Here is a 26,326-nt window from a genome sequence, read left to right as displayed (position 1 = left end):
GCTTCACACAGGGAGCCTTAGAGGTCAGATCAATGTTTTCCTTTCTCCTCGCAGCAGCAGGACTACCAACTCTTCTCACGCCTCCCGGGACATCTGCCAAGGGCCCAGGCCTGGCAGCCCCTCCTCCACCCCTGGCGGGGGCGTGACGAAAAAACGCTGAACTGGGACTCAGGGACCAGGGTCCCCAGAGTGATCAGGTCTCCCCAGGCGATCCTGGGTAGGTGATGGGCACAGCCAGGTAATCTCTAAGTTTCCCTCTACTTTGAGTTGCCTAGAGGTGCGAGGCCATCTGCCGGCCTCTCCGTTGGCGGCATGCGCGTGCTTCTGAGCACAGACCCTGAGCCGGGCTGTCTGGTTTCTAGCCCAGCTCCACTACTAGTTAGTCATGAGACTTGGGGCCAGCTGCCTAACCTCTCTGCCGGGTGTGGGGAGCAGCCCCCATCTCATAGGGTGGCTGGAAGTTCAAGGGAGCTAATACGCATGAAACACGAGTGTGCCTGGCCCAGAACAAGTGCTGTGCAGGTGTGACCATCCCTACAGCTAGGTGTCTGGCCCAGAAGTGACGGGAATTTTGCGCCCTACTATTTAGGAATGTGGCTCTTCCTCCTGTGGTCCTGGCAGGGTGTGGGGAAGAGACTGGACCCCAAGTAACTGCACCCACTGGAGGAGAGCCACGAGTCAGTCAGGCTGCAGGAGCCAGGGGAGGGCCTGATGCCACCGTGAAGAGCAGAACATGCGGCCTTGGGGTCAGCAGGCACTGACCGCCCAGACCGTGGGCAGGCCACTTGATCTAGCAGGCTCTTGTCTTGACCAGGGCCATCGCTACCTGTAAAAGGGTAAAGCTTTGACTAGAATGCATCAATTGTTTTGATTAATTTCCCTGCAGGTGGAAAAACGAGGTCTATTAAACAAAAAAGCAGAAACACAGAAAATGATAGTTCTTTATTTTGATAGTTGAGGGGCAAGTTATAAAACAGACAGCACAGAGCTTTGTGACTGCCTCAGGTAGGCAATGAACACAGAGATGAACAATGAACAGGCAATGAACACAGGGATACAGAAATGTAAACAAGACAAGGCTTCCAGAGAATGTTAGTTCATGCTATACACCTTCCAGAATACAGCAGCTCCCACAGACTCTAAAGTAAACTAAAACGAGAGTCTTCCAGAACAATCCATACACGTTCTGAGGGAGGTCAGAGAAGGCTCCTTCCCTGCATCCGGGGACTGTGCAGTCGCTGCTCCTTCCGGGCAGGAGAGGCCAAGGCTGGTTCCGCCTGGGCTTTGGCTTCACGGGGCAGCTTCACCTGCTCTGTTCTGTGTCCTCTTTCGAGTGTGCCTTCTCGTTCTTCGGCAGGCTGGCTCCAGCCCCTGCCCGTCGTTCCCTTTCGACCCACAGCCCTTTCGTGTTCTTAGCAGGGAGCCCAGCCCAGCCAAGGGAGCCTGGCAGAGTCCCTCAGGTGGAGCCAACCAGCCCAGGGGTGGCTCCCTCCTTAGGTGCGCAAGACCCAGCCTCGCCATTTGCCAAACATTCAGAAAAAGGGCTACAAATGTAACTTGTTAACCATCTAATACTCTCCTCCCTCTAGAAGTTTCTGACATGTCTGGTTATTATTCTGTCCCAATTTTTTTGTTCCCGTCCTAGGGTTTTTGACTCTCCCAGGAAAAGAGCAGGCCTCGCAGCCTGGCCCCGCACTCTTGCTGTTACTTCAGGCAGTGGACTCTGGGCGCATCACAGACTCGTCACCCCAACCGGCTTACCCCTGCGGCCGCAGCTGGACACCCCCCACCCCGGATCTCCGGAATGGTGAGTTGTTCCGCAAAAGGTCTGTTATCAGGAGGCTCTCGGTCACCCTGAGACTTGCCTTCAAAGGATGTGGGAGGGAGGCAGAGACACGGGGAGGGAAGAGCAGAAGATGTGACGGCTGTCCCGGCAGAAGAGGGAGAACAGAGAGCAGTACAGCCTCCTCCAGGCAGGGCTGGAGGAAAGTCTTAGGTTAAATATCTCAGGAGGTATGAGGGGTGGGTCAGGGCAGCCACCCCAGAGCCAAGGCGCAGAGGAGGCGTGAAACGTCCAGGATAAATAAAACTGCGTGGGGAGGAGAAAAGCCAGCTCCACCCTCTCTTAAAACAGTCGCCATTGGCACCAAAAATATATATTACTATCTGTACATATGTCATCTTTTAAAAAAGGAAATAAAACCTCCTTGGCACCTTGTAGTTGATTTCTTAAAAATGAGGTGATATATGGCAAGGCCTCCCGCGTGCGCGCACGTCCACGGCTGTGCACACGCGTGCATCTCCCTGTCGAAGAGCAGTGCCCTGCAGCGCCCCTGCAGCCCTGAGCGCGAGGAACATGGCCGGGCGGGCCGCCGCCAGCTCCTGCACGGCTGTTGTTTGCAGGGGTGCCCTCTGCCGGGGCGCCTGACTCTGCCGTCCACGGGGGACCAGCAGCCCCCTATCCCCGCGCTGCTCCAAAAGCAGAGGACGACAGGATCGCCCTCACGTACCTCCTCTGGGAAGGAAGTCCTGTCTCTGGACCCGAGCTGCTTCAAATCGAAGGCAGCCCTGGCCCGCCCCGCCCCGCCCCGCCCCACAGTTACACATGTCTGCCCGGGCTCAGAGTGGCCTCTGCCCCCCAAACACCGACGCAAATGCGAGCAGAGGTCAGCACCGGCCCGAGCGAGCATGCGTGCCCACGGGCTCCACGCCAGGTCACCGGCGCTCCGGCAGGAGGCCGCAGAGGGCGGGCTGGCCGGGCGGCAGGGAGGCGGCCCTCGCCTTCTCGGGGCTGCCCAAGTCAGGGCACCACTGCTCAGAGGTGGTGACTGCTCTGCAGCAGGGAGGTGACGGTGTCCTGCAAGGCCACGGCCACCTTCTTGGAGGTCTTGCGCAGCAGCGGGCTGTCAGGGTGGCGCTCCTTCAGGTGCAGGACGTGGCCCTCCTGGCTCTCAGATGTGCAGCCGCACTCCTCGCACACGTACAGCTTGGCCCGCCGCTCCTTGTACGCGTACTTCTGCTGCACGCCGTGGATCTTCTTGAGATGAGACTCCAGAGAGCAGCGCTGCGTGAAGGCCTTGTCACACAGGCTGCATTTGTAGGGCCGCACGCCTGCGGGGAGGGCAGTGCCGGCATCAGGGACCCGACTCCGTGGCAGAGGAGCGCCCGGAGGCCCGCCCGACTCCAGCTCCCCAGCGAACCGCGGAGGACGTCTGCCCAGAGCTCCCAGGCCCCCCAGGGCCCAGGACAGCAGCACGGCGGCCGCGGCCGCGGCCTCCGCCGGGCGGGCTCCTCTTACCAGTGTGGGTGCGCACGTGCCTCTTCAGGTCAAAGGTGTCGTTGAAGCCCTTCCCGCAGTAGGTGCAGAGGTGCCTCTTGACGTCGTTGTGACACTTCATGTGGCGATTCAGCATGCGCTGGTACGTGAAGGCCTTCCGGCAGATGTGGCAGGTGAACAGGTCTCCACTGGGAGTGTCCCCCAGAGTCACCTGTGGGCGAGGACGGGGTTTGTGACGGACACCCAGGAGTTGGGGCTGCAGGTGGCAGACTGCGAGGACACACACACCAGCCCCCAGCCACGTGAGGAGGGCGGTGCCCACCCCAGAGGCCACACCTCTGTGCCCAGACCTTCCAGAGGTCTGGTGGTGGAGCTGGAAGGAAGGTCCGCCTCCTGTTGGGCTCCTGAGTCTCTGTGCAGGGCCGCCACCCAGCCCCTTCCTTACCATCTGTGGCCATCTCCCCACAGAAACAGCCCGATTCAGTAACTCTACCTGTTAGAAAGTCCTCCCTTCACTGAGCCCAAACCTTTCTCTGTAGTTTCTGCCCTCTGTTCCCATTCTAAGCCTTAGGACAGGGAAGAGTGCCCACGACGCGGTCTCCGTGCAGCCTTCCCAGGCTGAGGCCACCGCTAGGAGCCTGGAGTCCCCTCGCAGGCCAGCCCCGCCCCTGGCCTTCCTTGAGCCTGACGTGGTCTGGTCTGAGTCCCTTTGCCACCCTGATGACTCTCTTGGTTATAAACATTTTTCATTTTCTTTGTAATTATGGAACAGCTGTTCAGAAGTGGAGACGTGGCCTTAACGCCCTACCTCTGTGAATGTTCAGAGGTTACTTGTGCTTTGTGGTGGCCTTGTCGCTGGCCACTCCTCCCAAGCTCCCTGGGCACCGGGCGCACCCCATCACCCCATGCCTTCGGGCACCGGGTAAATGCCTTGCTGCTAGCTAAGCAAGCCCTTTGGGGTCAGGACTCGCTCCTCTGGCACATCTGCTGTCCTGTGCCCCCTGCTCGCTCTCTCCACGCGCTCCCTAGCCACTGGGATTAAGGGGTGGGAGGAAGGGCCCTCGGGGATCAGGGGCACTGTGTCAGCTCCCCAGCCAACCGCCCAGCACATGTCTTGGCGATTCCCCTCTGGTTACAACATGTGGCCTCCGCAGTTAAGAGAGGCGGGAACAGCACTGCACGGCCAGTTTTCTTCAGTCTTTTGGCTCATAGGAAAGCTCCACGGGAGCCCTTCCTCTAGATGACTGCTTCCAGATCCCGGAGATTTCAGGAATGCAGGCCCAGCCAGAGACAGCCCTGCTGTTCGCACGCTGGAAAGCAGGGGCATTCCTGTGAGCTCCTTCCTGCCTCTGCTGCTGAGCAGGGGGCGCTCACCAGGCCCCGCCCCAGACGCAAGGCTCCGGGATGGAAGCACACACTTGGGCGAGGCGGAGACTGCCGCCGGGCACCTGCGCAGGGAGTCGACCACCGAGCAGACTCCAGACCTCACTCTCAGGCGGCGGAGACGCAGGCCCAGGCCAGCTTGCAGAGCCAGGCTCACGCTTCCCCGCTTCTCCTAGGACTTCTGTGTAAAGAGGTGCCTCCCCTCAAGACCCGAAATGAAGCTAAACAACCCCCAGAGAGGACTCCAAAGAGTTAAGCGTCTTTGGAACCTCACTGCTTCTTCCCAGCGCAGGGCATTCTCACTTCCGACCCACTTCTCTTCTTTGCCACCCCCGTCCGTGCTCCAGTGAGGTTCACTTCTCTGCAGAAACCTAGACCCAGATCCAAGGCCAATCTCTGCTTAAGTCTCATTTGTGCCACGTCTCGTGGGCTGGACCCAGGAGGATACACATGCCCCTGGCCGTTGGAGACAGCGTGAGGGTCAGTACCTTCATCTTGGTGCGCAGGAAGCCATGGTCCCTGCTCTGTGGCTCTGCCAGGCGGCTCGTGTCTTCGGAGGGCAGCTGGGCCACCACGCAGGGTCCTGGGGTCACACTATAGCTGGAGTCCCGAAGGCTCATGTCCAAAGCCAGGGGGCAAGAAGGGGGTTCGGCCACTGATGGCTCTGGCTCCCTGTAGGGCTGTGGTGGGCAGAAGCCTAGGCTGACTGGGAAGAGAAGAACAGCCAAGTGAGGGGCTTGGTGGAGAAAAAGGAATTGCGCGGGATTTCCGGAAGGTTCCCTGGCGGTTAGCTGGCTGGAACGTGGAGCCGCTGTCCCACCCCTTGCAGGCATGTGGCAGAGCAGGGCTGCCCCCAGCCCACTGCATGCCGCACCTCCCTCCCCCCACGCCATTAAGGTAATTACAGGTGACGCCAGCCAAGCTCCACGGCCCACAGGCCTGCCCGCTGAGTAATCTGTGTCTTAGCGGAACTGGGAGGACCAAAGCTGCCCTGCCAATTATTCTTCCCGAGCTGTCTGCCTGCCCCACCTGGGCCAGTCCCTCTGGATTCCAGGCCTCATCCACGCTCCTGCAGGGACAAAGGACACCACTGGAGGCCCTGGACCCAGGGACTCATCCCTGCCCCAGAAGGGTCCCGGTGGTCTGCGCCACTCCGAGCCTCTCTTCCAGGCAGATTTAGCTGCTGGCCGTGGGGAACGGGTGGTCCTAACCCCTCTCTCCTTCCGGGTGGTCTGTCCCTGACGTTGCAGCTCATTGGGGCTCCAGGCTCCCCACTCCCGCTGGCCCAGCTTAGCAGGTGAGCAGGCCGGGTGGGGCAGGGCAGGGAGGAGGTCAGGGAGCAGCAGGTGGATGCAGCCTAACAGTCTCCTGGGCAGCCTGCCCGGCTGTTACGCAAGCCTCCCCCAGAGCAGGGACCGCTCACTTGCTTGGTCGCTGTGGCGCTTTGAGGGCTGGGCTCCCGCCCTTCGCACGGCAGCTGCAGTGATACCAGCAATACCGGCAGCCCTTTGACACGCTGCTCCCCACGGCAGACACCTCACGCTAAACAGGGCTGGAGAGGCTTGGCCCTCGTCCTGACTAGACAGGAGGGGAGCTCTCCCGAGTGACACAGAGGAGACAAGTCTCAAACCCCCAGAGCTGAGGCAAATAATCTAATGTTACGGTTTGGTCAGTATTTTTCTCCCGAAGAGGCTAAGCTAGGAACATTTTCCAAGCCTCAGAAGGAAAAATCAAGAGGGGCACAGGAAGGAAAGGATGAGTGGGCTTCAGGGAGAGGGACTTAGCAGGTTGACTTAGGGTCTCAGAACCATGAAGGCGGCCCCTGCGCCTGCAGCCCCCGGCCGGTGAGACAGTGGACGGGGTCCCAGGGAGGGGCGGCCCCCAGCAGGATGCAGCGGGCAAGGCTGGAAGCAGAGGACACACCAATGGAGGAAGGGCGAATATGAAGGCACCCAAGTTTCGGGAGAGGCCCCCGCTCTCGCCCCCTTCAAACACAACAAAGTTCTGACGGGAAGAATGCGCCTGCCCGCCACCCAAACCCGTTCTGCTGGCACTGGCGCCGTCTGTCTGTCCGTCCCGGGACTCTAACGTGCCACCTCATTCCGGGAGTTGATTCACCAGCACCTGGCCCTGGCCTGGCCTCTCTCCAAGCCCTGGACGGCTGGACGTCAGGCCGGAGCTCTCAGAGGCCCCCCCCCCCCCCCCCCCCGCTCCCATCCTCCCACAGTGACGGCCGTCTGTGTACAGGGATGGGGGCTGCCAGAGGGTGGGCGTGTCAGAGTGTTGGCGGCTTCAGTTTATGCCGGATTACCAGCTATTGGAGATCCTGGCTGAGAATTCAAAACTGGATGACAATTTCCATTTCTCAATCCAGGTAGAGACAAACAGGAACCTCTACCCGCTTCTGTCTTTCAGTATCAGAGAGCGAGATCAAGGCTCCCAAAAGCTGGAGCCGGGCCTCAGAGCCTGCACCCGGAGCAGCAGAGGGAAGAGTGACAACAGGTGAGGGTTAACCGGTTTGCGCTCAAACGAGTTGTCACCCTTGGCTCCCTGCCTCCACTAGAGTGGGGTCCATGGTGAGGGTTCTGAGGACCTAAGCAGGTTTAGGGGGGGAACTGTTTCGCAGGCCTGCCTCTCCCGTTCCGCAGAAGCCCTGAGATGACAGTGCTGGGGAACCGGGGACAGGGAGCGGGCCTGCCTGCTCTGCCCCTGTGCCGCTTTTCCCGAGCGAGGGGCAGGTGAGGCCGTCAGGGTGGGGACGGTTGCCTCATCCCACCAGCCCCGCCAAACCCGTCTTCCTGCCACCCCCGGAGCGTGGTCCTGCCGCCGCGCCTATCCCTGGGCGGCACCGAGCGGCAGCGAGCAGAACTGGCTGGGCCCTGCTTGTGCTACTCTCTGTCCCCTAATTAGATGTTTCCGGCAAGGTGGCGGCCGCTGTGGCTACTCATCGCCCGCCCGCAGCTGAGGAGTGTGGCAAGGCCCTCTCCCTACCCCCTCAGGGGCTGCACGGGTTCCCTTTCTGTCGGCTCAACATGCCTCCACCTGGATGACATTGTGGGCATTGGGCCCAGAGCAGCTTCCCACCCGAGGCCTTCAGCAAGTCCCCTCTCTCTTGGATTGAAAGCTCCTGGCCCAAATACCAGACAGGGTGCCAGGTCCTACCCTATCCAAGGCCTCAGGCCAGGGCTGGGCACGAGGCCTGGCCCTAGGCTCTCTGGGGAGAGCGGGTGAAGCAGACGTGAGGACACCTAGCCACGGGCTGGGGCTGCTGCCGACCTGGAAGCGGCAGGGGGGCGGCGGGGGAGCCCAGTGTGTCAGCACAGCCCAGGCTGGCGTTAGGCGGTCTTGCACCCTTATCGGGAAGGGCAGGGTCCCCTGTGCCCGTCTCCTCCGGCCCCCAGGTCAGCTAACAGGGGCCTGAAAGGGAGCCAGTGCCAGCCAACTGGCAGAGCTGGGCAGCCCTGGAAACACAACGGGCCCATCTCTCAGCCTGTCGTTTCCATTCTGTGAACGCCAAGTTCTTCTCTCAGGCAGGATCTTTCCCCCCTTTCCCAACCGTTCCTCATACCGCGTCCACAGTGAAGTTAACCAACCCCGTGCACCTCAGCCTCACACCAGGGTGGACGCTGCAACCGGCGGGGCCGTACTGAGTTTGCGTCCTTCCTTCCCTCCCCCCCGTGCAGCACGGGGCTGGCACCCCTGTGGGACGCCACACGATACTTGCTGAGCATGAAGAGAGTTAAAGAAGAAGCCTGACATCAACAATGGCCGTGCTTTGCTCCCGTCCTCCCTGTGCCCAGAGGACTCGGCCTCACCTGCTCTCTTTCTGGGACAAACAGTCTGGCAGGATTCTGCCTCAGGTCACCCAAGCTAGGGACAAACAGCCTGGCAGCTTGGGTGACGGCACCCTGTGGGACAGCTAGGAGTCCCATCTAGCCCACCGCACCCATCCGTGGGCTGGCTGTCTACCCTCCCAGCCTCGCTGCCCTGGAGAGCTCGGCAGACGCGTCCCTCACTGCCAGCACTTCCCAGGAATCAGAATGATCACCGTCAGAGGCATAATCTCTCCCCAACTCCACTCCCTCGCGCCCCTACATGTGTACTCTGGGGCCCAAAGCTGACTTTCTCAGCCTTTCTAACTCGGCCCAGAAAGAGCTGCCCAGGTGCCCACACTGCCTAGTCAGAGCCAGGCTGAGGACGCTCTGGTCCCGCGCACCTCAGCCTGGCTGCCCCCCTGGGGTAGGCATGTGCTGCTGAACTGGCAGAACAGACTGCAGACGCTCCGTCTGAAGTGGGGAGGTGGGGGGGGCGGTTTTGATGGGGGGTAGGGAAGAGGCCCCAGGATGCTCATGGCTGGGGCATGTCATTCAGCTTCCAGGCCTGGTCTGCCCTCCAGTGCCTTCCTGGCCTTTTGAGATTCCTCTCAGCAGGGGCCTGGAGAACCCCGCTTCATCCCCGTTCCTCCCCGTTCCTGGAGCTTCCCCTTAGGTCCAGGAGATGGAATTTAGCCCCTGGGTACAGGGGCCTGGGTTCATCGTCAAGAAACCAGCATCAGTCCCTGCACTCCACAGTCAATAATGACACAACAAAGGAGAAATGCCAGGGGAGATGGAGGGCAGGGGCTCGAGGGCCAAACAGGTGGCAACTTAACCATGAACCCTTTCAGTGCTCCCGGCGTGAGTGGTGCCGTTGCCCACCCCTGCAGCCTTCCAGGCCCTGTGCCCACTTCTGGGCTTTTCCCTCAGCTTTGGGAGGAGAGTGAGGCCCAGGGGACTGAGGGTGGGAAACCTCTAGAATTGTGCCTCAGAGAAGAGGCTGGAGTGCTGGTCAGACTGGGGCCCTGGAGTCAGAGCTACCAGGCCGGGGCCCAGGATCTTCAGTCAGTAAACACTTTCTTTCCAGGCATTCTTTGCTGCTCTAAGGGTCTCAGAGGGCCCTGGCGGGAAGGTCAGACCTCAAACGCTTCATTCCCCAGCCCTCCCGGTGCCTCTCCCAGTGGGACCGGATGGGGTCAATGCTTACTTGGTCACAACGTGCTGAGTCTGTGAGGTGGGGTGAAGGAAACGTGCCCAGCCGGCTCTTAGGGTCACGGTCGGCTGGTGATGGAATGGCCCAGTCAGGGGACAGGCCACCACAAAACACACTCCCCACCCTCTAGCCATCTGAGGCACCCGAGCGTGGCCCGAGAACATTCCCTTTCTCATTTCCAAAAACTGTGGGAAAACTCTCTAGTGGGCCACATGGCTTTGAGAGGCAAAAGTAAGCTCTCTGACTTCTACTGTTTGCTTGAGCCCACAGGACTCTCCCTGGCAAACCGTCACCTGCACCTCCAGGTTAGACCCCATCCTACATCCGGGATGATCCTGCAGAGTGAGCGGCTCCCCTCACCTGGACAGCAGCGGCAGGTGGCACAGACCATCCTGTGCCCCTGATGGGACAGCCCCTGGTGCAGGTCTCCCCCGCCACTCCCACTATGGCCACCAGAACTGTGCTGGGGAAAATCACTAGGATGCAAGGAAGTCAATGATTTGAACCAACGGAATTCCTTTGTCCTTTGTAAAAGTCAACACATGATCTGTTACTGATTGGGATGTGAAGTAAAACTAAAAATAACAGCACACTAGTCTCGAGCAAGGCTCCGCTCACCTTTAACACAGTCCAAGTTCGGTTTATCAGATCCCAAGGAGCAGCTAAGCAGCAAGTCAGACACAGGTGAGGGAGGAGGCAGGAGCAAGGAAGGGGGCTCGCGTCCCTCACCCCCTCACATGGCCCTTCTGGAGGTGGAACACCGATCACTAACTCCCCAGGGAACTTGGAGAAGCAAGAAACTATACACAGAATCCTGGGCCCACACCCTGATCCGCCTCCGGGTGTGGAGGCAGCGCACTTCCCTTTCTGTCTCAGTTTCCCCATTGGGGTCATCAGGACTACTGGCGCATTCCGACCTTTTAAGGAGGCTGTAGATAGGGGCCTAGGCACTTGAGATAAGGCTAAGCTGTGAAACACCCCACCAGCCCTGTAGGCCGTAGGATCCTGACGGTCGTCAGGCCACCACTACACCCACAGTCTCCAACAATTTATTCAGGACAGAAACCGAGGCAAGAGCCCTCACAGGGCCCCTCACCGCCCTTATTTCACCACTCTCCTACAGGGCCCGGGGCGATGCAGGGGGAACAGGCAGATCAAAGGTCAAAGTCGGTTGGTTAATTACAACCTCTCCCCCGTTGGAGGCGCTGGGCAGAGTGTTCAGCGCATCCCGCGCCCCACCCCCAAGGCCTGGGGAAGGGGAGTTCCGAAGGAAACTGGCTCCCGACCAAAGATTCTGTTAGGGGTGGGGGAGGACCGAAGGCGCAGAAGAGGTCTCGGGGCTAACGTGGAAGATGCTCCTGGAGGAAGAAACAACTGGGGTTACTCATCCAAAGTTGACTCCCACGCTGTCAAGGCGTCTTCCGAAAATGAACTGGGTGCCCCAGCTTCCCCCGGGGCTGCTCCCTGGCTGTGGGGTGGGCTCCTTAAAACCCCTCTCAGCTCAGTGGTGTCCTCTGCAAGGTCGAAGGAGGCGCGTTTCTAACAGAGGTGAGAGCTGATCCCACCTTTGTCTTCAGGGCTCGTGGGGTGCAGCTCGGCGCCTTCCCCACAGTCTCGCGCTCCCCACGGCTCGGAGCTCCTGCCTGCCCGACCCTCACGGGGACCTTCTGGCAGCCAGTGTTGTGGGTGAGAGGGAGAGATCAGTGAAGGTGGCTTCAGCTCTGGGTCTTCTCTTACATTTACACAAATCTCAGCAGAAACTCCAGCTCGCTCCCTGCCCCCTGAAGTGGCACCGCTCCAGTGCCCTCCTCCCGCCTCATAAAAGTCCCGGCTTTCGGGATTTACTGCACGAGAGTGGAAGGTTGCCTGAGCGGTGACACACCCCGTTGCCTCCCCTGCGCCGCGGCCCGGACCGGTGGAGGGGAGAGCGGCACCGCGCGGGCCCGCGCGCCTCGGACAGGCCTGCCCCCACGCCCCGCCGGGGTCCTGGGAACGGCTGTCGCCCCCACCTGGCAGCCCCCGCGCCCACCCCCGCCCCCGCCTGGCCTCTCCTTCCGCCGGCCCTGCCCTCCCCTCCCCCCGCGCCCGGGGTCGGCCGCGCCGCGGGCTAACGGGGCAGCGGCCGCTTAAACATTAAATCGGGCGCCCCAGCTGCGCCGGCCGCCGGGCTCCGCGCCACTGCGCCCCGCACGCCGGCCGCTCGACGGGGCCCCGCCGCCCTCTCGGCGGCGCGGGGTTCGGGGCGCAGGGACTGGCCGCCTCACCTGGCACATAGATCTCTCCGCGCTCCTCGTCGGGGAGCTCGCTCCAGTTCCTCCTGCACGTGGAGACGCACGTCTTCTTCACTAGAAACGCACGAGGCATTTTCGAACCCTCCTCGCCGGGTACCGGCCGCTTCCGTAACTAGAGCCGGAGCCGTCCCACCTTTCCCTGGCCGGGCTGGAGGCGGACGGGGGTGGGGGGGTGGGGGAGCAGGTCGGAGAAGAAGTCGCCAAAGCGTCCCGCGTTGCGCCGGGAGGCCGTGCCCGGGACGGCGCGCGCCCGTTTCAACTCCGCGGAGCTGTCGCCGTCCTCCGTCTGAACGAGGTCCCCTTCAGCCAGATGCACCGGGCGGCGGGGGAAGCGGCAGGTATGCTCCTCCCGGCGCGACTGGCGTCCCTCGCGTCCGCTCGGGAAGTCTTAAAGTGCGAGCAGGACGGACGGGTTCACGCTTTATTGGCTCGCAGCGGCGTGTGTTGGTGGCTGGGGCGGGGAGGGGGGGGGAGCTGATCTGAGCTAATTAGCTTGGAGTGGCCCGGGGAGCGACGGCGCATGCGTTGGGAAATAACGGTGACAACCCACCTATTTGTTACCTGTCGAACCGGTTTCTATTCCGCTGCCGGTGAGGTGGCCTCGCGGGCTGGGCGGGGTTGCCGGGAGGGGGCGGGCGCAGGGCCCCCAGCACACGGCTGCCCAGCCGGCCCAGCCGCTGCCCGCCGGGGACCTCCCAGCTGGAGTGCTAGCGTTCGCCAACCGGAATTTCGGAGTTTCGAAGGGAGCAGAGGAGGGGAGGGAGGGGAAGGGGCAATGTTATTCGGCGCTCGCACGCTCTAAGGGCGATGAAGTGGAACTCGCCAGACTGGGCCCGGCCCGGCGCGCCCCGGGCGCCTGGGGAGGCGTGAAGCCGTCGGGCGGGACTGGGCGGCCCGGCCCACACTTGTTGAACCGGGCCCGGGCCCAGGCGGCCCCGGGTCCCAAACGCCTGGCTGAGCAATTCGTGGTTCAGCCCAGAGGGAGGTATTTGTTGGTCGCCGGCACCGTTCGGAAAGGCACGCGGGGCCGCAGGAACGCGCAGGCCGGTGGGCGGGCAGGCCGGGCCTCTCCGGGCCGTAATACAAAGCGGAGAGCCCGCCTTCTGGCCGGGCAAGTGTGGAAGGTTTCGTAGAGGAAAGGGCGTTTAAACCGCTCCGAGTCCACCGTGACCCCGAAAGACCCCAGCGCCTAGTCACTGGGGCTTACACCGCCGCCCCCCGCGCCCCCCGCGAGCCCTCATCTTTGTCCCAAATGGCCGGAGTTCAGGTGCAGCAAGACTGGAGGTGAGCCGAGGGCAGAGGACCAACTTACTTTGCCTGGCCGCAGCCACGGCAGTCAGGGAGCTCATGTCGTGGCCCCAGAGCCCAGCCCTGGCCGAGGCGCAGCCTGGGACCCCTCACTCCAGCCATTCATCACGCTCTGCCCAGGCCCAGGACCCGCCTCCTGGACGGAGGCCCCATCCTCCTCAGAAGCTGCGGAGCACTTGCTGGCCTCCATGAGGCACAGTGACTGTGCCTCTTCAGCCACTGGGCTTCTCTTACCGGCTGAACTAGTAAGGGCTGGCATGGGACCCCTCCCTCTTTTTAGCTCGCCCCCTTCCCCCGTGGAGTCCCTACCACACATACACCTTTCTCACATATTAAATGTTTGCTGGGACAGATTAGGAGGAAATGAATCTGATAAGTGAATTCACACAGTTCAAAAGTCAGGAGTCAGAAGGGAGCAGCCTGCTCATGGTGGACTTTCAGGCGTCTAGTGGAAGAAGGTAGTTTTTCAAGGGGGAGGCTTCCAGAGGCCCTTTACATGCCCCCACTGGACTTCCGTAGAGCACTCCCTGGGTGGGTGGGGAAGGTGTGGACTTTGGGGGCAGATGGGCCTCCTTCTCTGCTCCTTCCTGGAACCTGTGAGTCTGGCCAAGGGGCTTTCCTTTCCAGGCTGTATCCTCGTCTGTCACCTGAGAATCCCATCATCTACCTCTTGGGTCCACGGTGAGGATGGTGTGAGCTCTGGCAGGGGCACTAATGTTTGCCCCCTTCCTCTTCCTTTCCCAGGCTCTGCTTCCGTTGTCAACCCTCCACTCTTACCCTGGACCCTTCTGTTCAGTTGACATTAAGCGAGCACCTGCTACTTGCTTGTCTTTTTTTTTTTTTTTGCGGTACGCGGGCCTCTCACTGTTGTGGCCTCTCCCGTTGCGGAGCACAGGCTCCGGACGCGCAGGCTCAGCAGCCATGGCTCACGGGCCCAGCCGCTCCGCAGCATGTGGGATCTTCCCGGACCGGGGCACGAACCCGTGTCCCCTGCATCGGCAGGCGGACTCTCAACCACTGCGCCACCAGGGAAGTCCCTTGCTTGTGTTTTGAATGTATCCTGGGCAAATAAGTTTGACTAACACTGCCTTGGAGAGAGGTGAATTTAGTTCATTCACCCAACAAATATTTACTGAGCACTTTGCTTGTACCAGACCCTGTCAGGGGCTGGGACACAGTAGGGGCTTCGTGGAAACTCTGATGAAGTTTCGTAGATGATGCTGGACACAGGCAGTCTTTCTCATCGGGGGAACAACTCAAATGTCTCCACTTGTGGAAAGAAAGTTACACAGTGTACAGATCGAGGCCCCAGGAGGGAGGGATATTCGTCCACGCTGCCCACTGCTATATCTCCAGCATCTACAGCTGTGCCTGGCACATAGTGGGTTGTCAATAAATATTTGCTGAATGAATGAATATCCTATGTTTCTTGACTCATGTGACCCATTCAGCCTTTTATGCTCCAAATTTGCTAGAGACATAAATACGAAGCAAATTTCTTTCTTATGAGGAAAGCTATACTGCAAGTTCAGTGTGATAAAGGGCAACTAACTCTCAGAGATGGGGGCTGGGGCATGGAGAATGCGACTATCTAAAGGGCCAGTGACAAGCATGTCATCCAAGCACAGAAACCCAACGTTGCCACTTTTGTCCATTTGGAAACCAGAAATCCAGATTTATGTGTGAAATCTACCAAATTTTAATTAATTAATTAATTTATTTATTTATTGGCCACACTGCACAGCTTGCAGGATCTTAGTTCCCTGACCAGGCATCAAACCCGGGCCCTCAGCAGTGAAAGCGCAGAGTCCTAACCACTGGACCACCAGGGAATTCTCCGAAATCTAGCAGTTTTTAAATGTTGACTTAGCTTTTTTTAAAACATGGAATGAGTCAAATAAAATACATTCGTGTGACAGATTGGACCCGTGGGCTGCCAGTGTGTGGCCTGTGGTTCATGAACCAGACAATGTGTGTGAACTTGGGTGAACACTGAGCTGAACTGTGAGCTCCATGAGGGCAGGCGCCTTCTGCTCTGTTCACGCAGTGCCAGTTCGATGTCGTTCTCTCCCTCCTTAATTCAGTCAACAAATATTCATTGAACACCTACTCTGTGCTAGCACTGGGTATCCTGTGATGCAAGGCAAACAAAGAATAAGGAAATGATTAGTGTGTTGCAGGACATTTAACTAGTGATGGGGTGGTGAGAGGGGCGCTGAGATCTGAACGAGAGGTAGGGGCCAGCTGTGCAGGGCAGGGAAGAGGCTGATCCGTAAATGCATCAGGCGGCCCCAAGGCCCCAGAGCAGGAGTGAGCAGCGCCTGTGTGTGTGTGTGTGTGTGTGTGTGTGTGTGATGAACCGAAAGGCGAGGGGGCTGGATCATGAGGGGATGGGAAGGTGTAGGAACTGACCCTGGAGAGGCAGGTCGGTCATGTCATGTGAGGCTCAGTGTGGTGGGAAGCCTTGGATCTGCTATGGGGAGAGGAGTGTGTCGCCAGAGGAGGGGTGCTGAGGGTGGCAGTAGGGAGACCAGTGAGGAGGCTACCGTCATAGTCCAAGAAGGAGGGGATGGTGGCCTGGGCCAGCTGCAGGCAGAGCCATGAGTGCTCATTCCAGGTGACATAGTAGCCGTGCCGCTGGTACAGTGGACAGGGGTGTGAAGGAAGCAGAACCCTAGCAGGCAGGCAAGGCCCATGTCCCCTGAAGGCTGGTGGCTGGCAGCCGCCTTTAGAGCTCGGCTCCCATCCCAAGTAGCCCAGGGAGAGCTAGGGCAGGAGTCGGATGGAGAGGTTTTGGAACAACTCCTACCTGTTCTCAGAGAAGGCTTCTGGGGAGAGCCGGGATGAGGTTGGGTGGGGCAGGGGCTTAGAAGCATGGCGGCTCGGGGCAGAAAGGCTTTTGGGAGCTGTGCTGAGAGGACAAGCAGAACAGAGCACTGGACCTAGAGTCAGGCTGCCCCAGACTCTTAGTCTCCAGGGACTTGGGCTAAGCCCTGTCTGTACGGGGGGCTCTGAGTTCCAGCTCTGCTCCTCAGAGCTGTCAAGAGATGCTGTTGATTCACTTTTGCCCAGAAGGCTAGCAGCCCTTGAAAATGGACTCAGCCTTAAAGCAGGCCGACAGTGCCCCTGGCCACCGAGGCCTCTGCTTGGCTCAAATAGTGGCCTTTCCAGCTCTGTTTGACGGTAGCCCCGTGGAGGCTGCAAAGCCCCTGACAAACTGTGACGTGCTGTGGGTGACACTGACACCTCCATCTCTTGCTGAGTTCTGTCCTGTCAGCTCCCAAAGCATCTGGAATCTTCCCACACCTCCGTCTCCACGTTTACCACCCTGATCCTTCGCAACTGAATAAAGTCCTTGGGGCCCAGCGTGCTCTGGCCCCAGCTGGCCTGACCCCGTGCTTCTTCCGTCTCACTGATTGTGTGTGTGCCCGCCACACTGCTGGCCCTCCGTCCACTGAACTGGCCAAATCCTGTTCCCAGCTCACGCCTCTCCTCTGCTGCTCCCTCTGCCCGGAAGGCTTTTCCCCACTTGATGACTGGCTCTCTCGTTACTCAGGTTTCAGCCAGATGTGCCCTCTTCCAAGAGTCCTCTCTGACTGCCCTAGCTAAATCGTTGTCCCCCCAGTCACTTCTGTCCCATTACCCTATTTTCTTATTCTTTTTTGCAGCATCTCTCTTTTAAAAAAATATTTATTTATTTATTATTTATTTGGTTGCACTGGGTCTTAGTTGCAGCAGGCTGGCTCCTGAGTTGCTGCTCCAGGGCTCCTTAGTTGTGGCTCGTCTGCTCCTTAGTTGTGGCACGCGGGCTCCTTAGTTGTGGCATGCAAACTCTTCGTTGTGGCATGCATGTGGGATCTAGTTCCCCAACCAGGGATCGAACATGGACCCCTTGCATTGGGAACGCAGAGTCTTATCCACTGCGCCACCAGGGAAGTCCCTGCAGAATCTCTTATTCCATGAAATTTTGATTTGTCTTGTTTGTTCCTTTCTTCCCCAGTGTAAGTTCTGTACATAAGGGACCTCTTTTAACATCATTTTTAGTAGCTTTATTTAGATATAGTTCACATACCATAAAACTCACCCTTTTAAAGTGTACAGTTCAGTGTTCTGTTTTGGTTTTGGGTTTTTTTGTTTTGGGCTGTGCTGTGCAGCTTGTGGGACCTTAGTTCCCTGACCAGGGATTGAACCTGCACCCTCAGCAGTGAAAACATGGAGACCTAACCACTGGACTGCCAGGGAATTCCCAATTCAGTGGTTTTTAGTATCTTCACAGAGCTGTGCAACCACCACCCCTGTCTTCCATAACATTTTCATCACCCCAAAAGAAAGACCGTACCCATTAGCAGTCACTCTCCATTCCTCCCAACCCCCGGCTCCTGGAACCCACTATTCTGCTCTCTATGGATTTGCATATTGATGTGTTCTTTTTAAAGCATCTCTGTATCCCCAGTGCCTAGTGCTGTGAGGATGGGTATCTCCCATTTTACAGATGAGAAAACTGAGACTCAGGAAACTGACTTTCCCTTTTTTCAGTGTGCCTAGTGTCTCCACAGAACTGGGATGCCCTGGGGAGGATGGAAACTCAGCAGAAAGAGAAGAAATGAGTTGTGGGCATTGAGTGGGGAGTTCCCTGCTCAGCCACTTGCTGCAGCCCACACCTGGGCCATCTCGGCTGGGAGGTCACTCTTGCGGGTGGGCTTGCTGACTGCAGATTCAGTGCTGGTGGTCTGAGTTCAATGTTATGCCTGGCCTGTGCCAGGGACAGTACCAGCACCACCCTCCCACAGGGGAGCAGACATCTGGGCAGGCAGGTGAAGGCTGAGGGCAGCTGTGTGAGTGGAGGGCCAAGTCAGGGATAGCAATGGGTTGTGGCCTGAAGCCCAGGCTCCACCTTTTAGGAGCTCTGTGACTGTGAGCAAGTGACTGCACCCCGCTGGGCCTCCCTTTCCTTCTCTGTGAATGGTGCCCATCCTCAGGTACCTCAGGGTGCTGTAAGCCTCAGTGAATCCATGTGGATGCTCCCACCACAGCATCGAGAACTACACGTGGGTTCCCTCCCTCCAGACCCTGGGCCCCAAGGAGCAAAGGCTCAGAAAGGCTGGCGGCTGTCAGAGGCTGAACAGGGGCCGGAGCCAGCATTGTAGTTTCTGACCCTTTGAAGCCTGTCTCCTCAACTGTAAAAGGGGTTTAATAATCATTCCTCCCTCCCTGTAAGTGATAAGGGCTGGGGATGTGCAGTTATCAGCACCCTCTGGGCCTCAGACAGGGAAACCAGACAGGCTCCTGTTACCTCCAAGCTGCCTTCCCTCCCAGGGCTGCTGTCATCCTGGCCTCTTTCATCCTAGATTTAATTAGCCAGGCAGCCCCACTCCACAGCCTTTCCGGCCGAAGTCATCACTCCCATTTTATAGGTGGGGAAACTGAGGCACCTAGAGGGAAGTAGTTTGGGATTGCCGCCTGTGAGTCAACTGTTGAGCCAGGGCCCAGAGGAGCTGGGACTGGGTTTTCCAGCTGGACTTGTCCCTTGGGGTGGATCCCTGTCTCCATCCCCTTGGCACCCTGGGCACACAGCCTCTTTTCCAGGTCTCTCTACCTCACCACTCCCTACCACCTCCCATTTGGAGGGCAGCAGGAGGGGGTGGGGAGGGGCCTGCCAAGCCCGGGGAAAGGTGAGAAACTAGTTGGCAGCGATGGCATGGGGGCTCAGGCCTGTTTCATCTTCAGAGCGGGCTGATGAGAGCCAGAGGCGTTACTCAGATCGGCGGGCTGTGGGTGTGGGGTCTGGACGCCCGCGGTTCTGTACCCTGGAAATCTGCGATCAGTGGGGCGTCTGCAGCCTGGACCCTAGACCCAGGAGGGGCTGCTAGCTGAGCCCCAGGCCCAGCCCTCTGAGTGCCCCCAAACAGCCCTGCTCCATCCCTCTGGAAGTCAAGAGTGCTGGGCTCGGGCACTGCAGACCCCAGATCTCCTGCGGCGGCAAGGCCTCAGTTTCCCGGTCCGTGCTAAGCGTGCTGTGAGCCCCGTGACCGGACAGACCCTGCCAGTCCTCACGTCTGCATCCCGTTGTTTTCCGGTTTCATCGCAGCTTGGGACTTGGCCCCGCCAGCTTTACCCTGGCCTGGCTGCCGCGACCCTAGCCGACCGTCGGCGCGGCCTCCGCCAAAGGTCAGCAGCTTCCGCCTGCCCCGACCCCGGCGCCGGCTCAGCGCCCCCAAGCCGAGCGGGTGGGGAACCGGGGCCGGCGTCGGGGAAGCGAAGCCAAGCCCTGCGGCGCCCGCCCGACCGGTTTAGCCGGGCCCACGGCGCGCAGTTCCTGCGGGCGCCCGGGGACCGCACCTTGTACACCCCCCAGCGGCCACAAGGGGAGCCCCAAGGACTCCAATCCGCGTCACCCCCAGGGGCCGCGGGCGGCTGGCGCAGGGTGCGCCGCGCCCGGGCGCCGGCGCGGGGCGCGCTGTTTGCCATCCTCAGCAGTCTGGCAGGCGCGGGCGGGGCCCGGGCCGCTGTCCGCCGGAGCGCCCTGAGATTGCAGTCCGCACGCAGTGGGGACCCTGGCATCCGGGAGCCCAGGCCCACCCAACTCCACCGCCAACGCCTGGGCCTGCGGCGGTTCCGGGAAAGGGGGGCCTGCGCACAGCGGGACAGTTAGCCCCAGCGAAACCAACAGGTCTTCACCTGCCAGCAGGGAGGGCGGGGGGGCGGCGGCCCGGAGGGCGGGGGAGGCGGTGGCCCCGTTACGGCCCCGCCCCCGAGAGGGACCCGCCTCAGTTCGGCCGCCCACGCGCCGCGCGCCCCGCCCCACCCCGCCCAGCGCCGCCAGCCCGGAAGTAGCCGGCCGGCCAGATCGCCAGCGGCCGCTGGGTCAGGCAGGGTGAGAGCGGTCAACCCGTTACCGCGGGCGCCGGGGCGGTGCTGTGGCTTCGGTACCGGCTGCAGGCAGGCGGCCTAATGAGCTCTCGGCACGCACCCCTGCGCTAGCTGCCTGCCCGGCACCCCCGCCCCTGCTAGCCAGCCCTCCTCACCCCGGGGACCCTGGCGGCCCGCCCTAGCGTCACCCCCGAAACCTCTGGGTTTCATCTCGGGACCCGGCTGCGAGGTCCCCGCTGGCCTCTGCGCGTGGCCGAGGGCGGTTGGGATCTGCTAGGCGGCCCTGGGGTGACAGTGGCCCCTTCGGGGTTGGCGCAGGGGCTCGCGCGCCCTCTGGCGGCCCTGGGGCCCCGCGCGTCTCCAGGCCGCACGTCTGATCCTCCCTCGCTCTTCTGCAGGGACTTGCGTGCCTGACCATGGGACCCACGAGCCGGGAAACCTGGGCCCAGCGCCTGGGCACCTTCCGGGCCAGCCCGTCCGCCTTCATGGCAGGTCCTGAGGGTGAGGATCTGGGTCGTCACCTGCTGAGCGACCTGAGGAGTGAGAAGCTGAGCGAGCCAACTAAGGTAGGCCCTGCGCGTGACCTGTGTCCTGGCCCACGTGGTCCCTTCAGCCTGCCGTGACGTGAACCTCAGCTTCGTGATTCCCACCCAGAATCCCCTATCCCCAGGTTTCCTTGCTGGCTCTGAGCTTGGAGTACCCAGCGCAGCTGTGGCCGGACGCTCCTGCGGCCGAAGTAGCCGCCACCTCCTTGTTGGATACCCTGGTCCTTCTACCCCCGCGGCCCTCGGCTCTGCGGCGGCCCCTTCTGCTGGCGGCCACCACAGCCTTGGCGGCAGGAGGTGCGTTGGGCCCCACCTCAAGAGCCTCCCGCCGGCTCTTGCCCCTGCTGCTGGGCTTGGCCTCGGGCCGCGATTTGGGGAGAAGCTTCGGTCCTGCCTCGGAACAGCGGCCCCTGCAGGCCACAGCGTGGGAGTGCCTGCGGGAGCTGGAGAGCTGCAAGCCTGGGCTGCTGGGGGGCTGTCTGGGGCTGCTTCGGGGCCTGCTGGGGCAGGAGGCCGCTGTACAGCCACTCAGCCTGCTGCTGGCACTTGCCCTACGAAACGCCTTGGTGATACAGGCCAGGGCCAGGGCTGGCCTGCAGGGCCTGCTCGTGGCTGGGGGCTGTCCCACCGAGGGTGGTCCCTGGAACTGGATGCTAGCTGAGGAGGGTGATGCCCACCTTCAGCCCCAGGCACCCAGTTGGCCAGCAGCTGAGGAGGGGGAGTGTTGCCTTGCCATGCTGGAGCTCAGTCCTGAGGAGGCCCGGGAGCTGCGGGCTGCCGTGGCCCAGCTTCTGGACATCTCCTACCTGCTCACTCCTGTGGCCCAGGCCCAGCTTCTGTGGCTGCTGGGCTGGGCCCTGCGGGGTCTTCGGGGACAGCCACCAGTGCTCTTCAAGCCACAGCTGGTACGGCTGCTGGGCACAGCACAGCTGACGCTGCTGCACGCCGTCCTGGCTCTGAAGGCGGCCTTCGGTGAGGCACTGTTCACAGCCCAGGATGAGGCCTTGCTGCTTCGCCGGCTCACCTTGGCTGCCCAGCACCCGGCCCTGCCCCTGCCCGCCCATCTCTTCTACCTGCACTGCCTCTTGAACTTCCCTGAGAACTGGCCGCTGGGCCCCGCAGGCGAGGAGGCTGCCCCGCTATTGCTGGGGTTCCAGCTATGCCGTGGCCTCCTGCCCAGTCTCCTGCATGACCCGATGGCCCTGCTGGCCCGCCTGCATCTGCTGTGCCTCCTCTGTGTGGAAGACGAAGAAAAGGAGGAAAAGGGCCAGGATCAGAGCCCCCGGCAGTACCTGGAGGAGCTACTGGCTGGCCTGCGGCAGAGGGCAGCCCTGGATGGTGGCCCCCGGGCCTTAGCCACTCTCTGCTTCCAGGCCTCCTACCTCGTTGCTCGCTGCCTGGCCGGGCAACCTGTGGTGCTGACACCCTTGACCCACGGACTGGCCCAGCTGTACCGAGCCCGGCCTGCACTGGCTCCCCATTTCGTGGATCTCTTGGATCGGGTGGGCCCTGAGCTGGGGGAACCCTTAAAGGTGGTCTTGCGGCAGGAGGTGGTGTCCAGGCCAGGCAGGGATGAGGCCCTTCGTTGGCACCTGCAGATGCTGGCAAGGGTGGCAGATGGGGATGCCCAGAGTGCCACCCTTGGCTTCCTGCAGGCTGCAGCTGCTCGCTGCACGGACTGGGGCCTCCAGCAGGCCCTCCTACAGGTCTGCCGGGCCCTGCTGCGGGCAGGTGTTGGAGGAGGCCTGGCGGACTTGCTGCAGGCCCTGGCCAGGCAGCTGGAGGACCCTGATGGGCGGGACCACGCGCGCCTCTACTACATCCTCCTGGCCCACCTGGAAGAGCCCAAGCTGGGGGTGGCCCTGGGCCCCTCCCTTGCCGCACCTGCACTGGCCTCTTCACTGGTGGCCGAGAACCAGGGCTTTGCTGCAGCGCTGATGGTGCAGGAGGCCCCGGCCCCGATTCGGCTAAGCATGGGTCCCCACAGAGCCAAGGGCCCGGTCCCAGTGCTGCAGCTCCAGGTGGAGGTGCTGGAGCAGGTGTATTCTCTGGAACTGCGCTTCCGTGTGGAAAGACAGCTCTATGCACCCTTGGGGGCTGTGCACGTGCCGTGCCTGTGCCCCGGCCGCCCCACCCGCCCTCTGCTGCTGCCTCTGCAGCCCCGACGCCCGGCTCCCGCGAGGCTGGCTGTGCGCGCCCTGTACACCACACCCAGCGGCCTCACCTGCCATGCTCACCTGCCACCCCTGCTTGTGAACTTCGCTGACCTCTTTCTGCCTTTCCCCCAGCCCCCCGAGGGGGCCAAGCTGGGCTTCTTCGAGGAGCTCTGGGACTCCTGCCTGCCAAAGGGCACCGAGAGTCGCTTGTGGTGCCCTCTAGGGCCACATGGGCTGGAGGCCTTGGTGTCCCGCCACCTGGAGCCCTTTGTGGTGGTGGCCCAACCCCCGACCAGCTACCTTATAGCCATCCGTCTGCCCCCAGACTCGCGGTTGCTGCTGCGGCTGGAAGCAGCCCAGGCAGACGGAGTGCCTGTGGCCCTGCGGACTGATGACTGGGCCGTGCTGCCTCTGGTGGGGGACTACCTCCGGGGGCTGTCAGCGGCTGGCTGAGCCCCAGGGCTGGCACAGGTAGGAGCAGGACTGCGGCCTTTGCAGGCTCTTGCCCAAGAAGTGCTGCTGAGAGCCAGGATACAGCCCCGTAGCTCCTTTCTGTAAAAACAAAACAAAAAGCCCCCTATATTTGCTAAGAATCCTCACTGGTTTGTTTTCTTTTGGGCCCTGGTTGGGGGAAGGCACAGTGGGATGAGGGTCAGAGGCTCCAGGAAAGCTTCCAAGCTAGGAACCCGCAGACTGCAGGGCATGAAAGTTCCTTCCTGCCCGGATATACTAGGATTCTCTAGAATCCCTGCCCAAGAGGCAGGAGAAAAAATATCCACATCTTTGCCTCCCAGAGAGGGAAAAGCCTTGCTCAAAGCCACCCAGCAATTTAGGAATGAGAGTGAAGCTGGACTTGGGCCTCCTGACCTGTGAGCCAGTGCTTTTGAACTCCAGAGGTTTGCAGGGTCTCTGCACAGGGAGCTCAGGCTAGATAGGACGAGGGACCAATGGGCAGAAACAGAGGAGGCTGCAGTGGCCTGGTGGCCCCTTCCTCTAGAGCCCGTGAGCCACAACTACCGAGCCCACGTGCCACAACTGCTGAAGCCTGCGTTCTGCAATAAGAGAAGCCACCGCGATGAGAAACCCACACACCACAATGAAGAGTAGCCCCCACTCATCGCAACTAGAGAAAGCCCGCGCAGCAACAAAGACCCAACGCAGCCAATAAATAAATAAAGAACGTTACTCATTAAAAAAAAAAGATTATAGAATATTGTATCCAACAAGAGAAGAATACATGTTCTCAAGTGCACATGGAACATCCACTGCGACAGACCACATTTTGGGCCATAAAACACACCTTAACAAATTTAAAAGAACAGGAGTCTGCTTTTGGACCACAATGGAATTAAAGTAGAAATCATGACAGAATGACAGCTGGAAAATTCCCAAATATTTGGAGATTAAGCAACATACTTCTGTATAACACATGGGTCAAAGAAGCCCCATGGGAAATTTTAAAATATCCTGAACTAAATGCAAATGAAAATGCAACTTGTCAAAATCTGTGTGATTCAGTGAAAGCAATACTTGGAGTGAGGTTTGTGGCATTAAATGAATATATGAGAAAAGAAGAAAGATATAAAAGTCAATAATCTAACCTTTTACTTTAGGTTACTAGAGAAAGAAGAGTAATATGAGCCTACAGCAAGTAGAGGAAGATAAATAAAAATTAAAGCAGAAATCAGTGAAATCGAAAGGAGGAATTCAGAGAAAATCGACGAAACCAAAAGCTGGTTCTATGAAAATATCAGTAAAATTGATAAGCCTCTAGCTAGGCTAACTAAGAAAAAAAGAGAGAGCACAAATTATTAATATCAGAAATAAAAGAGGGGTCATCACTACTGAGCCCATGGACGTTAAAGGGATAATAAATATTATGAACAATTCTATGCCCACAATCTGATAACTTAAATGAAATGGACCAATTCCTTGAACGACACGAAGTAACAAAACTTACACAAAGGAAAATAGATAATCTAAATAGAGCTATCTCGAGGAAGTGAATCAATAATTAATAGTTATAATGGTTAATACTGTATATTGTTAACATAATAATAGATAATGTGAGGTGACACATATATCAAATCATCATGATGTACACTTTAAATATCTTAACAATTTTATTTGTCAGTTATACCTCAGTAAAGCTGAAAAAAAAATTTCTTAAAATGAACAACAACAAAAATTAGTGAAAATCTCCTAAAAAAAAAAAAAAAAAAGCAACAGGCCGAGATGGTTCCCTGGTGAATTCTTCTTGTGAAAAAACATTTCAGAAAGAATAACAATTCCTTACAATCTCTTCCAGAAAATAGAAGCAGAGGGAACACTTCCTAATTCATTCTACGAGACCAGCATTATCCTAATACCAACACCAGATAAAGACATCACGAGAAAGGAAACTACAGATCAATATCACTCATGAACATAGGTGCAAAAATCCTCCACAAAAAAATATTAGGAAATTGAATTCAATATACATAAATGTATGCTAACACTTTAAAAGAGTAAACAATGGAAAGATGAACTAAAATATTTAAAAGATCACATAGGGCAGGAGAGAACTGTTTGCAAGGAACAGGAATAGACACTAGGTTTCTCTAAATAGATCTTACTTTGTAGTTTGATTTTGGAAATGTAAATAATCACATAAAGTAAAAGTAAATCTTTTAGGGCTTCCCTGGTGGCGCAGTGGTTGAGAGTCTGCCTGCCAGTTCAGGGGACACAGGTTCAAGCCCTGGTCTGGGAGGATCCCACATGCCGCGGAGCAACTGGGCCCGTGAGCCACAATTACTGAGCCTGCGCATCTGGAGCCTGTGCTCCGCAACAAGAGAGGCCGCGATAGTGAGAGGCACGCGCACCGCGATGAAGAGTGGCCCCCGCTCATCGCAACTATAGAAAGCCCTCGCACAGAAACGAAGACCCAGTACAGCCATAAATAAGAATCAATAGATTTTCTGAAAACTATGGCCTACAGGCCAAATCCAGTCCACTTTTTTTTTCAGCCCACTGTGTTTTTGCAAATAAAGTTATATTGGAACACAGCCATGCTTATTTATTTACATATTGTCTATGTTTTTTTTTGTTTGTTTTTGTTTTTTTTTTTTGCGGTATGCGGGCCTCTCACTGTTGTGGCCTCTCCCGCTGCGGAGCACAGGCTCTGGACACACAGGCTCGGCGGCCATGGCTCACGGGCCCAGCCACTCCGCGGCATGTGGGATCTTCCCGGACCGGGGCACGAACCCGTGTCCCCTGGCATTGGCAGGCAGACTCTAAACCACTGTGCCACCAGGGAAGCCCTCTATGGCTACAATGACAAAGCTGAGTACTTGTGTCAGAGAACAAATGTGAGGTTCACCAACCTCTGCTATAGATAAATAATAATCAGAATGTAAAAGGAAAAAAAGAGAAAAAGGATCTTGTTTGTAATAGAAACAATATAAGCTATCTAGGAATAAACTTTAAAAT

The 26,326-nt window shown here is 58.8% G+C and overlaps 2 protein-coding genes across 3 annotated transcripts; one reads left to right on the top strand and one right to left on the bottom strand.

Moving 5' to 3' along the window:
* Window positions 1–2,618: 2,618 nt before the first annotated feature.
* Window positions 2,619–12,072, bottom strand: OVOL1 (ovo like transcriptional repressor 1). 2 transcript variants are annotated; one of them, XM_060017509.1, is made up of 4 exons: window positions 11,953–12,072; window positions 5,149–5,366; window positions 3,299–3,488; window positions 2,619–3,111 (listed from the first exon to the last, which is right to left on the bottom strand). In XM_060017509.1, the coding sequence occupies exons 1-4, from the start codon at window positions 12,050–12,052 to the stop codon at window positions 2,816–2,818; spliced, it is 804 nt and encodes a 267-aa protein (XP_059873492.1). In that variant the 5' UTR covers window positions 12,053–12,072; the 3' UTR covers window positions 2,619–2,815. The 2 variants fall into 2 exon arrangements, with proteins under 2 accessions (XP_059873492.1, XP_059873491.1); XM_060017508.1 differs by lacking the exon at window positions 11,953–12,072 and having other exon boundaries at window positions 5,149–5,493.
* An 8,044-nt stretch (window positions 12,073–20,116) lies between these two features.
* AP5B1 (adaptor related protein complex 5 subunit beta 1) lies at window positions 20,117–25,892 on the top strand. Its single transcript, XM_060019267.1, has 4 exons — window positions 20,117–20,161; window positions 20,556–20,723; window positions 20,828–23,329; window positions 23,856–25,892. Exons 2-3 carry the CDS (start codon window positions 20,574–20,576, stop codon window positions 23,309–23,311), a joined length of 2,634 nt encoding a protein of 877 aa, XP_059875250.1. The 5' UTR covers window positions 20,117–20,161; window positions 20,556–20,573; the 3' UTR covers window positions 23,312–23,329; window positions 23,856–25,892.
* The last annotated feature ends 434 nt before the right edge of the window (window positions 25,893–26,326 follow it).

Source organism: Delphinus delphis, chromosome 8, assembly GCF_949987515.2.
Source record: "Delphinus delphis chromosome 8, mDelDel1.2, whole genome shotgun sequence".
NCBI classification, from domain to species: domain Eukaryota; kingdom Metazoa; phylum Chordata; class Mammalia; order Artiodactyla; family Delphinidae; genus Delphinus; species Delphinus delphis.
Note: the sequence above shows the minus strand (reverse complement) of the source record. Positions and strands in the feature narration are given on the sequence as shown.